This window comes from Pygocentrus nattereri, chromosome 7 (assembly GCF_015220715.1).
Source record: "Pygocentrus nattereri isolate fPygNat1 chromosome 7, fPygNat1.pri, whole genome shotgun sequence".
Lineage (NCBI taxonomy): Eukaryota > Metazoa > Chordata > Actinopteri > Characiformes > Serrasalmidae > Pygocentrus > Pygocentrus nattereri.
In genome coordinates, this window is record NC_051217.1 from 2,710,001 (window position 1) to 2,727,500 (window position 17,500).

A 17,500-nucleotide genomic window follows, 5' to 3' on the forward strand; every position below is an offset into this window, starting at 1 on the left:
ATGTTGTTCAAAATCTGAGCCTTGTCTTTAAACTTCACTGCAAACCAAAAGAAGTAGAATATACAGTCAGGTGTAGATTTACAGGCACCCTTAGACAAAGAGAAATATAGATGCTGAATAAAACAGACAGCACAGATAATGTTACATTTATGACATGGAAAAAAACATGCTTTTATTCTAATAAGACTATGCACCATAAAATGTTTTAAACGAGGCAGATTTGTCTTTTAAAATGTATATATATATATATATATATATATATATATATATATATATATATATATATATATATATATATCGCTGTTGTCGAAATTAAACCTTGTATCTCCATTTATGACATTTTTTACTTTTGACATCATTTGAAAATACTTGTGACCCTTTACAATCTCTGTAAATTTCATGATGAACGGTCCAAAAAAAAACCAGCCCAAAATGACTCAGAAAAAATTCCATTAAAAGTTAAGTGCGTTGTTTCCTTCTCCTGTAAAGTTACTGTTTTCGAGATACAAGGTTTTCTTCTGACAACAGCAATATATATATATATATATATATATATATATATATATATATATATATATATATATATATATATATATATATACACACACATACATATATACATATACATATATATATATATATATATATATACATATATTAGGCTGCAAAAACAGACCATTTTTAAATGAATGTGATGCCACAATCATGAAAATATTTACAACCAGGTCCATAAATATTCGTCTACCACAGCATATGGGAGTTGAAATTAAATAATGAACGTGAGCTCAAAGTGCAGCTTTAATTTGAGGGTATTTACCCTTTTATATGGGATGAACAGTGTAGATGTAGGAATTACAACCATACAACCATTTTCAGACACAGTCCTCCATTTTAAAGGGTTTAAAAGTAGTCAGACAATTGGCTGATCAGCTGTTCCTTGGTATCCCAGGTGTATGTTCTTCCTTCATTATTTCACTTACAAATAAGCGGAAAACAAGTCTAGAGGTTCAAATGTGGAAATCTGTAACTGGAATATGTTGCTGTTTCACTGCCAATGAAGCAACAATAATTAGGCTGAAAAAAAAAACAAAAGAAACCCATCAGAGAGACAGCAAAGTCGTTAGGTGTGGCCAGATCAACTGTTCGTTGGCTCAGAAACACCAAAAGGGCTCAGTAGACCACGGAAAACCACTGTGGTGGATGACAGAAGAATCCTTTTCCTGGTGAAGAACAACCCTTCAGAACAGCTGGCCAAATCGAAAACACCCTGCAGGTACTTCACCAGAGTAAATACAGAGGGTATCACAAGATGTAAATCACTGGTAAGCCTCAAAAACAAGAAGACCAAATTAGACTTTGCCAATGGGCACAAAGATCAACTTGTAATAGAGTGATGGAAAGAGAAGAGTAGGACGAAGGAAGGAGCTGTTCATGATCCAAAGCGTAGCACCTCATCTGTCAAGCATGGTGGAGGTAGTCCTCTGGCATGGACATGTATTGCTGCCAAAAGAACGGACTCCCTCATACTTATTGATAATATGATTGCTGATAAAAACAGCAGAATGAATTCTGAGGTGTATAGGGCGATATTATCAGCCCAGCCACCTGCTTTATTTGGACAGTGCTTCACAGTGCTAAGGCAATGTATGAACATTGTTCTGATTCCTGGTTGAAAATGGTTGTAATTCTTACCATTTGCACCCAATTTGAACGCAAGTACCCTCAAACTGAAGCTCCATATTAAAGTATGTAAAGTATGTAATTTCTACTCCGATATGCTGATGTACAAATCAAAAATTTAGCCATTTTACAAATATTTATGGATCTAACTTTACATATGGCCATCAATAAGTCACTGTAGCACCCAGCAATTTATCTTATCCACATTGAAGTGATAAGAAACACAGTGACTGCAGACCTTCTGTAGTGGAGATACTAGATTGGAAAATGTGGAGAACAATGTTTAACAAAGTTGTTCCTGACTGTCAAGACAAATCTTGCATCTCTGAGTTGTTTTCAACCAGCTGAGCGAAAAGTCTGTAAAATATTAAGCTTTGTAAAGTGGATAAAACTTTGTAAAGAGGATCTAAAATCAAATCAGTCTTATCAATGGGAAAAAATACAGAATAAAGAAATGTAGAATCTGGTCTCTTTAACTAACGACTATTTTATTAGGATGTGTAACATTTTCATCGTTCATCGTTCTGCTATGGTAAAGATTGGACAAATATCCAATATCAAATGGTTGTTGAGCTTAGAAACAGATAGAAAAACACATTTGCAAAGTTGATGAATACTACAGTATTAAATTTGAGGCTGTGCAAAAGTTATTGCATGTTTTATATTTTTGGGGGTTTTTTTCCAGTAAAACTCGGCAAGAAATAGAAACTGTTTACTAAAATTTGCACATCATATTTATGTTGTTCCATGCAGAGGATGTCTTAATTTTTCTTATTCATACTCATTTATACTTAGAAAATCAACAAAGAGTGGAGGTGTTCAAAATTTTGCATACAACTGCATAGCTAGTGATTACAACTGAGAGAGTGTAGTACTTTGAGGAAACTATATCTCAACTAATGTTATGATTAGTAGCATCAGTGGCAAAACATCAGACGTTCTGGCTATAAAATTGGTTTGTCTGGCTAACTCAACCCTAGTTGGTTGTAGACCATTACAACGTTCACCAAAAGTGTCAACTTAAAGATTTATGATCTGAACTGAAATCCGTAAGGCCAAGGTTACTTACCCTAAGCAGTAGAGGTACTGTTATAAATCATGACCTATATAAGTAATGGCCTACAAAGCTGCAGCAATTTCTGATCATGGTTATTAATCAAATCTACTTTCCTGATATCAAGCTACAGAAGTACTACCAATCATTTTGATCCTCATTTTTTGATGAGAAAAAGCACGACTTGTCTTATAGTGTTTAACACTAGAATAAAAGCATGTATTATTCCCATATGTTTCACAAAACACAATGTATATGCTATTTATCTTAAACAGCCCTTTTGTTCTGAACCTGACTGTAGAATTTGCTGAAACAAACTGACTCCATGACTGTTATTTCAATGTAAAGTCAGAGCCATCACATCACAAATAAATAACCACAACAACATGGACACAGAGACACACCCTGAGCCTTCTTACCTTTACATTCCAAAGAGCTGCTAGGCTTTGCACCTCCATTTAACACTGAGTCTAATAAGTAGAGATTGATATAAATGCTTTTATGGACACAGTAAAAAAAAAAAAAAAAACCTTCAAAAGCACCTCTTTATCTGCCCATAAGAATACAGTTAACTATTTCATCTACATCAGTGGGAATCAACTCATAGTCAGCAGCCACATCGTTCAGGTTAAAGTGTGATGACAGAACAATATTGCAGTAAATGAGAGAATTCATTAGATAAGCAAAATGGATTTCTATAGTATATTTGGCACAACCTTCACAGATCCAAAGTTCTGTATAACAATAAGATATGAAGATATAAGACGACACATGCTTCATTTAACAGAGATCATGTCAGCGGTTTCTGAGTAGTCATAAAGTATGCCAGAAGTCTTGCTTTCATTTTCACTAAAGAAAAATCACATCTCATCTGTATAGGCACACTGTTACAGTAGCCCCGGAGAAGACAACATCATGGATCTATGAACCGAATACAGTCAGGGTAAGTCTTAAATGTATTAGACCCAGCGCACTCAGAGCTTCATTTAGTACCACATGCATGACCCACATAAGACAAAGCCCTCATTTATGAATGATGATTCATTGCTTATAAAATATTACCACACTGTTATGTAAGAGATTCCTAATGCACTTCTTAGAAATGCAGAGGTGTGCCCTATACTGGAATTCAGGTTTAAATCCCAGCTGTACCACATGCTGCCCAGGGCACTGTAAACCATAAGCTTTCTTTCCCTCTCCCAGACAGCTGATCAACCTGGAGAAACAGAGACCTTTCCATAAAAGGCACTGCAATTTTTTACACAAAACTGCAACTACAGTGATATTGGGTTTGTTACCTATTGCAGAATTTACAACTCACAAACTTTCACCTGTCCAAAAGATAAAAATCTCCAAACTGGTAACTTTACAAGAGACGGCTAAGACGTTCTTTACATTCAACGTAACTTTATGTAAAGAATTTTAATTTCATGCGGTTTTGAAGCATTTCTATGTCATGAAATTTTCATCCAATGTAAAGGACAGCTGCCATGCTCAAACTGTGGAAACTGAAAATGGAAAATCATAATCACTCCATTGAAAACATCTTCAGAAATAACCACAAAAACTCAGATGTGTAATGCCGCCCATCCGCTATAAGTTATCCAGTCAAACGTTTGCAATCAAATGTCTTCTTTGCTAGTTTGAAAACAATGTAAGTAAGAAGCTGTTTAGATCTTGCAGTTATTTGCAACACCTGCAAAACTGAAGGATCAACTGACAAAAGTACTACTTTGGGGATGAAAGCACACCCATTTTATTCCCACAGTTATGACGTCATCACACATCAGCACTTACACCTTCCAGGCGTTTAACCATCAGAAATCAGATTCAACTTAAATGTTTATATTAGACCACCGATTTGAGAGTTTATATCATAAATAATGAATGAATCATATAGCAGGTTCTGAACAGTCTAACACCAAATTAGTTTGTACATATTTAGCTTTGAAAATATTGCAAAAAATTGCAACTATGGCCTTTCAGGCTATGAATGTTAGCAATGTGATTTCTTTAGATGTTTAGCTGGCATTTGATATTACATAAGTGACATAAGTCTGTATGCAGAAGTTATTTAATAAATTTGATTTTTAAATACATGCATAACTTGCCTCAAAACACCTGATCAAACGTAACTTAAGCAAAACGTTTCTCTTTACTGTGATTTAACACACTTCGATAAACATGTAGCTGAATGCTGCAAAATATACTCAAGTATATTAAAATATATAAAATATACTCAAAGTACTGATAAACAGGCAATTATGCTAACAAAAACTTAGTGTACCAGAAAATCAAACATTACTGGGAAAACCTGCCAAGAAGGCAAGGAGTCCCCAAACTTTTGCTGGGCAGTGTAGATTGGCTGGCATTTACCTAACCCCACAGGGCGAGCGGTAATAAGGATGAATGGCTAAGTCAACAAGGACCACGCGAAGTGCAGTGCAGTGGGTGTGCGGCATCTGCAGTGTGTGAACAAGGGAGAGCCCTGTTGAGATAAAGGGATTGGGGAGCTGGAGGCTGGCTCTTGGCCAGCTTTTATGAGCTCAATCAAAAGCAGCTTAATGAGCTGGAGCAGCGCAGTGCTGGCAGCTTGAGCTGGGACCCTGAGGCCACAGGTGGAGAGCCACTCCCGGAGGGCAGACTGAAGGTCATCGGCCACAAGAGACCCCAGCACCTCCTCTTCCACTAACACTGATCCCTATGGCTCAGCTCAGACACACTGGATATATATGATTTACCCTTAAGCTGCCTCTATCAGTGAGTTCTTTAGCAGCTTAAAGAACTGATCATGATTGGCTGGCAAGAGAAAAAAATGACTATTATCAAATACACATTTTCATATTCCTACAGGGTTTTCCTGTCAAACAGTTCCATTTAATAACTTTTTACTTAGTCAGGTAACACGCTGATAAAGAAATCAGTGTAATTATCAAACGCCAACCTAGATGCATCCCATAATTTTCAAGCACAATTGAATTTGACATGCTCTTGGAGATTTGATATATATATATCACATATCAAATCCCCTTCTTAACCATTTAAATGTCAATTTTACATTTAATAATGCAACAGTTTCTTTTTTAAACCTAAGATTACACTTCAGTGTACTTGCATTGTAACTACAGGGATATATATTGTGATTCTTATGCTCTTAATAAAACCTAATACACAATCTACAGCTCACAAATCTGCATGTTCGGTTAAAATATGATCCAGTGCACATCTAAATGATGGCATGTTCTGGGACGTGACATGACAAAATATCATAGAGCTCAGACTATTCCTATGAGTAATTTCCATCTCTGCTCCGCCTACTGAATCACTCATCGCTCCATAGAGTGAGAGCGAGGCATTTATCTGCTTAGTACCAATCTGGACTTAGTGCTGCCTTCATTTGGAACACTTTGCTAATCCATTTTACTGGGGGAAGGACAAAGGGACTCTCTTCTAACACACTTTGGCATTTCTCTTTGATTTTGTCTACAGAAACATCTCACTATAGCTAAAGATTGCGATAAAACTGTCAGTTCTTTAAGATATTTCTATACACTGATTGTCACAGAGGCCGTATTTTCCATGCTCCTTTATTCCTTAACATCAGTGAAATATATATAGCCTTCAATCATATCGGCTCGCCCTGTACCAGGAGATAAAGGCAGCAAAAGCTGTGAGCTCTCTGCATGAAGAGAAGCGAGAGGCAGTTAACTCAGCACTAGGGTCCCACGACATGCATGTGAATATAATTTTTTTCATGCTATTTCACGCTGGATTTCATGCTATACGATGTGTGACATTGGGACTGATTATATTGTTATATTTAACACAATTAGTGATGTTCCTAAATATTTTAACCATGAGTGTAAAAAGACTTTGCTGCAAAGATCTTGGAACTGAAGAAAAAGTTTGGCCTACCTGAGACGAAGCTGCCGCTCCAATTCTGCAGCTTCTAAATCAAATTTGCCAATCCACCTTAAAAGGTGTAGAAGTTATATTCTACTGAATGATGGCAGTGTGTCAGGATTGTGCGAGTATTAATTACCCGTAATATTAACTTATTTGTGAAGATATCACCCAAATATCCAGGGGATTCAAGCAGCCTTTAAGTGAGAAATCAGAATGAGCAAAACAAAAACTCCACAGGGTTGATTACAGTGTTTGATTTGCACCTCTATTCAGTTGTAGAGTCCTGGCAGTTCCACAGTTTGCCAGGTGCAATTGAGCCTTGTTAGAATATCTCCTCTTAATCATTTTAGTTAGTTTAATTTTGAGTCCTGGCTTTAAATTCCACACATTTTGTTTACTTTATTATTATGAGCCATAGTATATGTTCGCCAAGCACACATGTGCAACATATAACATGTTTTTTTTTTTTTCATTTTAAGATCTAAACGTGCCAGTTATTCCTTCAACAAGCACTGTTTATGTTTTGGATAAAAATGGATATCACCAAAAATATATAAAGAAGAAAAATAAGAAATGGGAAAACTGTGATAACGTTTCTTTTCTAGTTCTGTATCAAAAACGTATAATTTTGTAAAGAAAAAACAGCAACCTGAATTACATCGGATGGGATTGGCCTACTGTTACACCACTACTCGGTACTAAACCTTTACAGCATGCAATAACCACAAGTTCTTCAAAGCATGCAACGTCTGCCAAGTGTATTTCAAAAGAACTCTGGAACTTTTAAATCTAATGATTGGCTGTAAATATGTTTAATGCAAACTTTTTCTAAGTTATTAATTAGGGTAGGCTGTGAGGAGCTAGAGGTGAGGAGGGGACGCTTACACACCATCTTTTAAAGTAACACATGTTTTTAATAATATCTCTAAATGATATCATCTAGTTCTCTAGTTTTCTTTCTTGTCTGATCATCTGTAGGCCAAGAAAGTATTTTCACAACTGTTGGTGCATGTATGTATCAGATAGGCCAAATTTCAGTTAAGGTTGCTTGCTTCTTCTATCACCTCAAATTTCATAATCTGTCACACAGAAAAGATCCATCCCCACAACAGACACTTCAAAAGAGCTCGTATCACCAAGCATGCAGCACTATTAGCAGCTTATCAGCTATGCTGTTATTCAAAGACCAACAAGGTATGCTTGATTTATACCATGTATGCTAATTGGGTTTCTTTTATGAAGAGACATAGCACTGAAGTGCTCTTACCCTCTCCCAGAGGATCCAGTGTGTGAATCATCAGCTGGAAAATTGTGTTTCTCATGGTGCTGTTATGCAAAGAGGCTGAACTGCCCCCTCGTTGGAGTGTGGGCTTTAGCTGAAGATTGGGAGAGACAGACATGCATACAACCACTCAATTGTACACAGACATGAAAGATGGCAAGAGGTCAGACTTAGTCTAATCGACAAAAGTGGCTTTGTTTTCATGCTCAGAGCGAGTAAGCTTGTTTAAAAACACAAAACAAAGCAATTCACTTTAACTGGTAATCCATGACAGACTGACAATCCCATCATTATATGATAGGGCCTGTGAAACACATCTAATCTAGATTAAACGTATCGCATTACATTTAAATTATTCAAACGTGTGCATTATTTTCACATGAAAAAATTACATCAGCACAGTGATTGCCAAAAATAAGTGAACTGAAATACAAAATTGTGTTGATGTAATATATTTTATTAATATGGAAATTATGTACACAAATTTTTAAAAAAAGTAAATTTAGCACATTATTTTTAGAGCACATTTCATGTACAGGGTGAGCCAAAAGTCACAGGACAGGTTTAATTTAATTTAATTTTTTATTTTATTATTGACTTTTATCTCTGGGGTCATCTCAAACAAACTGTGTATGCTGAGAAAATCCACAACAAACACCACCTTCAGTGCCGCATCGTGGAGGCTTATTACAGCATAAAAAATAAAATAAAATAAAATAAAACAGCGTCCTGTGACTTTTGATTCATCCTCTACATTGTGTGCTTATTTATCCACTATTTTCATTACCTTTAATCGATTCTTGTCCTCAGGAGGTTCAGGGGGGGCGTTGTCATCAGTTGATGTCCCATTTTCCTGTGAGCAACAATGATTTCAAACATTACAGAAGACTTAAAGCACCAGCGTTGTCTTGATAATATTCTTAACTTCTTTTAAAAATTCAAATTAGAACAAAAGAAATTAGAAGCAATGATCACATTCACATGTCCTCGTAAACCGAAATGGGATTACTGAAAGGGGAGCAGTCTGAACTTGAAAAGCTCAAATTATGAAATGTCTCAAGCATTTGGAACGCATACATCTAAATATCGAAATCATTACTGAGCCACTATGAATATTACTTAAAATCATTGTGTGACATATAACACACACACACACACACACACCCCCCCCACACCCCCCCACACACACACACACACACACCTAAGCTGCTTGTCCCTCTGGGTCGTGAAGTACATTACAGGGTGTTCAAATGTAATATTAAAAATGCCCTTTTTTGTCTTTGCATAAAAATGTGTGAGCTAACAAACTGCAACAGCATGTGACATTCACCATAGTGGAGCAATCAAAGCACATGTTTAGTACCATCAGCTGCAGCAATGTAATAAAATCTCTGCTTACTCTCTGCCCGAGCACATATGTCCTAAAAGTGCAACACAAACTGAAATTATCTGACAGTGCACTCTTCATTTCTGTCAGGGAATGTTTTCCTTTTTGAAAGAATGGTTGACTACGAAATAATGGTTTCAGGATGGCTTACACTTTTACCACCGATTCTATTACACATATAGTATTCCCAACAGTAGATTTGCTCTCCCTGCCATAAAGTGCTTGGTCTTTCTATGTTTAAAAAATGATTCTTAGTTGTTTTCTTTAGGATGCAAAATGGATTATAAGCCTATCATTCAAGTTGCTTTAGACATTCAGGTTTAAAAGGAAAATGTGGATTTACAATTCTTAGCAGTAGAGAATGGTGTACCTCAGGGTTCAATATCAGGGCCATTGTGTAAGTTTATCAAATGTCTTAACGCAGATGACAAGGTAAAATTTCTCTGATACACCATTATACATATTACTATGTAACTAAGAACATTATGGTGAAATTTCATTTCTTATACACAAACAGATCTGACATAAATTGAACTTTATTTTTGTTAAAATATTTTATGGTTACTGAAAATATGCTCTAGATCAATCAGACAAGCCACGCTATTCAAGGTCAGTGGATGAAACTAACCTGCACAGGAATATTTCCTGAATTACAAGAGATCTTTGTTGACAATTCATGTCTTTTATTGCGCTCACTTACTGGGCAGCTTAAACTTGTCTCTATCAAATGATTTATCAAACAAGCTTTTATACATTAAGAACTGAATTAGTTTAAAAATATACAAAATATTTTTTTCATATATATCATGCTTTAATTGATGACTTAATAAGATTTTGGTATTTTATTATTCTATATTATAGATTATATTCTGTAGTCACTGTACTACAAAAAACTACTAGTAGACTGTAAAATAATGTTAAAATTGATCTAATTACCCAAATACATTTCTTCACATTTATTAAAAATGGATTTATTAATAAAGTAAAATATTCTTAACTCTTAATATGTAATTCTTAATTCATAATACCCTTATCTCTAACATTTTTTTTACAGAAGGAATAAAGATGCAATAGGTTGAAAATTCTAATACATGGGTCTAGCTGCACAGATCAACAATCAAAGCATCTACATTTAAATTTTTATGTGCTCTGTCATAAATAACATCATGACAAACTTACATTGGTCATCTAAGAACAAACAACAAGCAACAAACTGTTTTGGATGCCAGCCTTTTTTTTAAAAGCAATAAGAACTTATAATGGATTAAAGACTTCTAATTAAAATATGCCTTAAATCCAAAAACAGGATGATGCATCTATTCGTTGGGGTGGGGGCGGGGGGGGGGGGGGGGGGGGGGGGGTGAGGATTTATATTTTAATTCTTTACATGTCATAAGCATAACATTGAATGCAGTGCAAAACGCTGAATAGTTTTTATGGTGGGTTACTGTTAAAGTGATTCAAAATCATACCACAGCTAGAACATCCATAATTCTGCTTCAATTCTGCATAACAGGTTCAGCAAGACGTCATGATAACACTGTCCGACACAGACAGCAGTGATATTTGATTGTCTTATGTTTATTCATTAAGCACTTCTGATTTACTGATTCTGAAACACATGTTTAAGCATGCTTTTTCATTTTTTATTCATGTTTATGGATGAAGCAGATTAAAGTAGATTGCTTTACTGATTGGTTGCATAGTTGTATAATTTGCAGCATTCTGAAAACAGCAAGCTTAGGACTTTAGGTGGAATTCTAGTTAAAAAAATATTTACAATACTGCACAAAAACCAGAGACCACCCTTCTACTTAAATTCCAGTTGAAAATTCATTATGTACCCATTATTGCTGAGTACATTAGATATAAGACACAAAAGGAAGAGGAAAGTCAAAGTAAAATACATGAATACAGCAGGAAATCATTATTAAAAGACATAGAGAAAATGGGTCAACGTGTATGACCTGGTAGACCACCGAAACTGTCACCATCAGATAAACAGCACTTAAACAGTACTTAACTTTGAGACAGCGGACAATATCAAGCTCTACTCTTGCTTCAGATCTGTAAAAATCCACAGGTGTTTCTGTCCATCTTTCCACTGAGAAGACAACTTGAGTCTGAAAGGATGTGGAGCTGTCAAGAAACCTTTACTAAGAAAAGGCAGAGTAGATCAATTTTGCACTAGAACACCAAACTGGACATCCGATATGTTGAGTAAGGTTGTACGGACTGATGAGTCTAAATTTGTAATATTGTGATTACTTGGATCATGAGAAGCAGAAAATGTAACCAACTTCTAAGATTGAACTTTGGAAATGTGGAAAAAAATCCCTGCAGATTTCCTTTAAAACACAGAAAGCAGGTATCCCAAAAAATGGACACACTACATACTGCATTTTTAGGGGTCCAAGCATCTTCAGGTGCATGTAACACTACTGCTCAGGTCTTTCTTCTTATTCTTTTTCTACCTTAAAAAGACACCATATGTCATCCAAACACCAAATTTGGAGGGTAGGTGTACAAACCCCACCTCCCCCCACTACTCAGGCCTGAAAAATGAACTAGACAGGCCTGATGGTGGCACTATAGAGCAAGACATACATTTTGGGATATTTAGAAAAGTTTTATTGTGTGAACTATCTTACTTTTTTCACCTTATCTCCATAAAACCAATATCAAATTATCTGCAAGGTCCTAACCCTAAATACTTATCTAAAGATTATTGACATTTGTAAACAGTTTGGCTGCCACATGCCAGTTAAGCCCACCTAGGTTTAACTTATTTCACATAAGTGGCTACAGATCGGGATTGCTTTCATCAATTCTCATGAAACCTAACAAGCCTTTACCCAGGATCATTTTGTGAAAGCCCACCAACTTTGATTCCAGTGGTTCAATAGTGTGTGCTATAACAAACAGAAATCTGTTTGGCCAATTAAACTGAAATTTTATAAGCTTCATCATTGGTCTACTTTACAGGTAGGGTACTAATAACAACTCAACAACTGCGCAAAATGATAGCTTAGCACTGGCCACTCATCACACAAACGGAATGATGTGTCCACATTAGCATTCTCTAAAAGCCTTTAAAGTTGTCCTAACCTGGCCATCAGGTGGTGCTATAAAAAATAAGAATAAATCATATTAATATTATCTTGGCTCAAAATAAATCACTTATTATTGTGCTGTCCACAGAGACTTTAAAGGGTTAGCTTTTCAACCTAGTCAGTGAATTTAAGGCATATTGTCTGAAATTAAGTCTTAAAATAATCTGTAGAAAAGGGAAGGTAAATAATAATTTAAAAATTTTTACTTTATTGCACAGAATGGCCTCAAAACATCACTTGGCTTTTTCTGACATAAGGGCCTATAAATCCATGAGTTTTATCTGATTGTGACAATAATTGAAAAAATTAATAATTTTCTGAATAACATGCAAAGATACATTTAAATTGATCTCCATACAATAAATACAATATCCCTACAATACTTAATCTAGTGCAAATTTACTAAATGTCATTATTTATTTCTACAATTTAAATAAAGAAGTTTCATTAAACTTAAACTTTGCAAAAACTGTACACTTCAAATTTGCTTAGGAAATATGGTAATTTGACCTAAGACCTTCGTGATCACACAATCACGCAAGGCTAGATTTTCTCCGCCCACCAGAAGGAGCTTTAGAAATATCTGCAAAAGACCAACTGAACACGCAAGTTGTAAGCTTTACTATATTTGTCTTGTGGCAGAGAAAGTTTATGAATGATTTGCATTATCCTGAACTTGACCTTTTCTAATACAAGTCTTTTAAAAACTATTGTTTTTCAGTAAATCATCAAAGTTTTAAATGTGATTTTTTTTTATTTTTATTTTTATTGCACCCTCTCAAGCTTGATCTTAAAACAACTGTCAATGTCTCAAGGTCAGCTACTATTAAGAAAATCTTCCCTTTTAAGAAAAGTGTTATTGCAAGATTTAAATCAATCAGTTGAGTGAGGCTTACTCTAACACAAGGGGCCATAAATGTATACTGACAACAGTCAGCTGGGGAAACATGGCATTTGGCTTGAATCAGCTTAAGTTGGCTCTTACAATACTCAATGTGATGCCATCTTTAGTAATTGTTTAAAATTATATATGTTAATCAACGTTAACACTTTCAAAAGATAACTATGAGGCTTAACATTACAGTAAATCTTGTTATTTGATTTGAGCAAATATTGATCACAGAATCTTGTGTTATTTTTTTGGCCACCAGAGGAAGCCGCATCACAAGAGCATTTCTGAGTGCTCACCAAGCCTGACAATTTTGCAAATGCAAGTCTTTAAATAAAGAAACTATTATTTTTCAGCAAATTGTAAAAGTTTGAAAACTGATTTTCATGGCATCTTTTTAAACATGGTCTTAAACTTTCTGCAAAGCATGGCTGCAAAATATAAATCAACCAGTCTGGCCTGGCTTATTCTGACACAAGGGTCTGAATCCGTGATGCTCTGATTGTGACTAAATTTTATACGCATGTACATTATAATGAGCTGATGAAGTTTTCAAAACTTGGCTTGAATCAATTTCAGGTGGACCTTTCACTGGTCAATCTAGCACCACAAAAATTAAATATCATTATATCTCTCTAAGATTAGAGTAAGAAAACAATAATTTAAACAACAATTTTCCTAAATTACACAAGTAGTCAGATACGTCCATTTGAATCTATCCATTAAATTCTTCATATATTGCAATGTTTTATCCCGTCAATAGAGGGAGCTCCATCAGTAATTGCAAATGTTATACTTAAAAACACTAAAAATACATCCACAATTTGAACCATATGTACAAAATGACAAACTGATGGTGCATTATGTGTGTTTCAATTATATTCATTAATAATTGCAATGATTAAAAGAGGGAACTAGTTCCTAAAATGTTTCTTGGTTTCTTGTTGCTCCCTTCCAATAAACTGTCTCAAAAATTGCTGCTCTACCCCAGGCCTCTTGTGGCTCACCATGAAAACATCTGCTTTCGAAGATTAAGGTCATGGACCTGCATAAATTCTAGTGGACATACCACTTAGTGATCTTAATCATAAGTAATGAAAGACTTAGAAATTCTACCATCTACAACCTTCTACAACTACAGCCTAACACATAAGCCATCACTGACCTCATGGTGCTTGGGCCCCACTGCTTGTGGCTATGCTAAATACAGGGAGATTCACCTGAAAGAGGCCCCAAATATTCTGTAATAACTCTCTCTAGGATAAAGCAATCTGAACCAAACAACGTGCAATGTGCTCCACAGAAAACGGAGATCACTTCCAGCATCAGATGTAATGCAATCGATCACACATGCATCAATGTATGTAACATATTTTTTTTTTGGTTCAGATTGCTTCATCCCACCAGGAGTTACAGCAGAATATTCGGGGCCTCTTTCAAGTGAATCTCCCTGAATTATTTTTAGCTGTTGAGGCTTCGGCATAATTTTCTGCTATTTACTACATGCTTTCTGTTGTTTTTCCCTTATGCTGAAAATTACTAACTTGTACTTAATGGCCATTTTGACTGGAACATAAATAAGTGAAAGACTTTTGCACATTAATTTATGTGAGTAAAATATCATACGACAAGAGAAAGCTTCATTCATAAATACTCCAATCACAGCACCGCATTGTCACGTTTTCTTTGTACTGATAAAGAAGTATGACGACATAAGCACAAATTCATGTTTCCTCTCCCATGTCTGTGTTCTCCATGTGTTAAGACTGCCCTTAATCATCTGTGATAAATGTGAGCCACTGGGTTTAGTTGGATTCAGGTCCAGGGCGTCCAGGGCCTTGTAAGCCTTCTTACACCCTTCTAACACTATATAAGCTTCAATCACACTTTCTAGACTTAAACACTATATACGTTACACAGTTTGGGCAGCAGAGCCAGGCCTCAAAGGATTAGAGGTTATGGCTTTGTTCAAGCCAGTGACAGAAAAATATATCAGCAGCTTGCACAGCTGTGGCTGTAACTTATTAAGGTTATTGAGCTAAATCATTAAAAAAAGTTTTGTTTTTTTTTATGGTCCTGTGAAGCTGCAGCAGGTATTGTGTTATCAAATACATTATCACTTCACATTCGACAAGTGTTAAGTATCTTTCCAGAATATTGCAGGAATTATTAACTGCAGTCTTTTTGTAACCATAGAAAAACAACTGCGCTGCACAAAGGTGAAGTTGCTAATAAAGTGTACACTAATGAGCACAATGATTACTAATTTCTTACTTATTTCTTATTTTAATGCATAATTTGAGGGGAGCCTTTTCAGTGCTACATGTAGTCTTGTCCTGAAGTGTGTGCCTATACGCATATGTGAAGAAACATTATGGCAGATTAGTGTAAGTGTTGATCTCTCTAAAGCGCCCACTCATCACAGCATCTAAGCTGAGAGAAAGTAAGGATGAGGAGGAGAGTTTGTAAACACATTCTCACCGTATGAAAGCTTTATGTTGAAAAGAACATTCGAAACGGTGTCGAGTCATATTTTTAGTGGCATGGTATTAATATTGATTGAATTCTCGCTGTCAGTCTGCATAAACTACGTCACGTATTACAGGACGACTCATTAGCGAGATCTCGCTCTCACAAACACAAGAGATCCTTTTCATTTGTCTCTTCAAAGGCTCACAAACACGTGTGCGTCTGCTTAATGAATAAACATAGGACAATCACATTTCACTGTTGTCTGTGTAGGACAGCGTTATAATGCCATCTCATTGAACCTGTTATGCAGAACTGAAGCACAATTACAGATTTTGTATGTTTTTAGATCACTTTAACAGTAACCCACCATACAAAACAAAGCAGCTTTTTACATTGCATTGAATGTTCTGCTTCTAAAGTGTAAAGAAGGGTTGTAACATACAAATGATCAAACCCAAACTGGACTCATTGCCCACTGACTATGACTGGAATAATCTGCTGCAGTGCAAAGCCTTTTCAGGCGTCTCTTGTTGCCAGTTTGCATTATAAGAAGACTTCAACCTGGCTTGGATGTACGGCTCTCAGAAAACAAATTACAGTAAACTCTTTGATTTCAAGGAAACTTTTCTGTGATATGGGCTCTTCACACTCACATAGCTCATTCAGAAAAATTGCTGTTTAAAAGAATGTCTTTTGGAAAAAATCTAATTCACACAATTTTCCATTTCCCCTAAATTTAGTGCATCAGGTGAGGCATGTCTGGTGCCCAAATTTTAGGACTGTAGTTTGCTAACAAACACTAGAAGTCAATAGACACTGAAAACTCTTTCATAAAAACATTCCTAAAAATGTATCTTAGCCTACTCAAACCGCATCCACGACTTCACTAAGGTTGCACAGACTTGTCAACCTGTTAGTAGTGGATGCCCTTTGCATTTAACTGCAGGGTGAAGTTTTACAGTTATAACGTGTCCACATAAACAAGTCTAAGCAAATGCAATTTGAATGGGTTAAGAGTAGTTTTGGGGATGTATATGACTATTGACCTCTAGTGTCTAGCAACGTTGGCCTCATAGCTCCAACACTAAACTAAAGAAGCAAAAATTGGATACTAAATCTCAGCTGTTTAGGAGCAAATGCAAAATTGTGCAAATTAGATTCACCCTTTGAAAGGTTCTTTCCACCAAAGGTGGCTCTTTTATGACAGTAGTCAAGTTGGTTCTCAGGGACCCTTAGATGGCCCACATTTTTGCTCTACTCCTTGGCATTGCGAGGCGGGATATTTGTATCCATTCCTTTTCATTGTGAGTTGGCAAAATGCGGACAGTCTTGGCGTCTCTAAGGATCAGTTTGAGAACCACTGTTTTGTGGCATCACTCCAAATAACCTTTACATTAAGAATCAGAAACAGAAGCAACACACCTTCTCAGGCTCCTCCACTGCGATGACTTTGACGATGTTCTTGTGCTTGTGCAGCTGGGCCTTGAATGCACGTTCGATCTGTACGTTGTATTTCATGAAGTAGACGTACGTGGCATAGCCCCCCACCAACATTATGCTCTCCCACCACATGATGGTATTGTCCAGGAAGAAGATGATGAGCATGATAAGGTCTAAGATGTAGAACGACACATCCCGGAAGAGAGGCCACCAGGTGAGGTAAAGCATCTCCCGAGAGAAAAGGGCGCACATTCCTATCACAAACAAGATGTTAAAG

At 36.0% G+C, this 17,500-nt stretch overlaps 1 protein-coding gene across 2 annotated transcripts in view; it reads right to left on the reverse strand.

The window, feature by feature from the left end:
• slc24a1 (solute carrier family 24 member 1) overlaps positions 1–17,500 on the reverse strand; it is a 28,142-nt gene that overhangs the window by 8,572 nt on the left and 2,070 nt on the right. The window contains exons 2-5 of one of the 2 annotated variants that reach the window (XM_017691595.2): positions 17,206–17,500; positions 8,710–8,775; positions 7,908–8,016; positions 1–37 (exon numbers count right to left, since the gene is read on the reverse strand). The exon at positions 1–37 is cut by the window's left edge and continues 44 nt beyond it; the exon at positions 17,206–17,500 is cut by the window's right edge and continues 941 nt beyond it. In XM_017691595.2, the coding sequence (XP_017547084.1) occupies positions 1–37; positions 7,908–8,016; positions 8,710–8,775; positions 17,206–17,500 (507 nt within the window). The remainder of the gene's footprint in view (positions 38–7,907; positions 8,017–8,709; positions 8,776–17,205) is intronic. The other variant, XM_017691603.2, reaches the window with a different exon arrangement.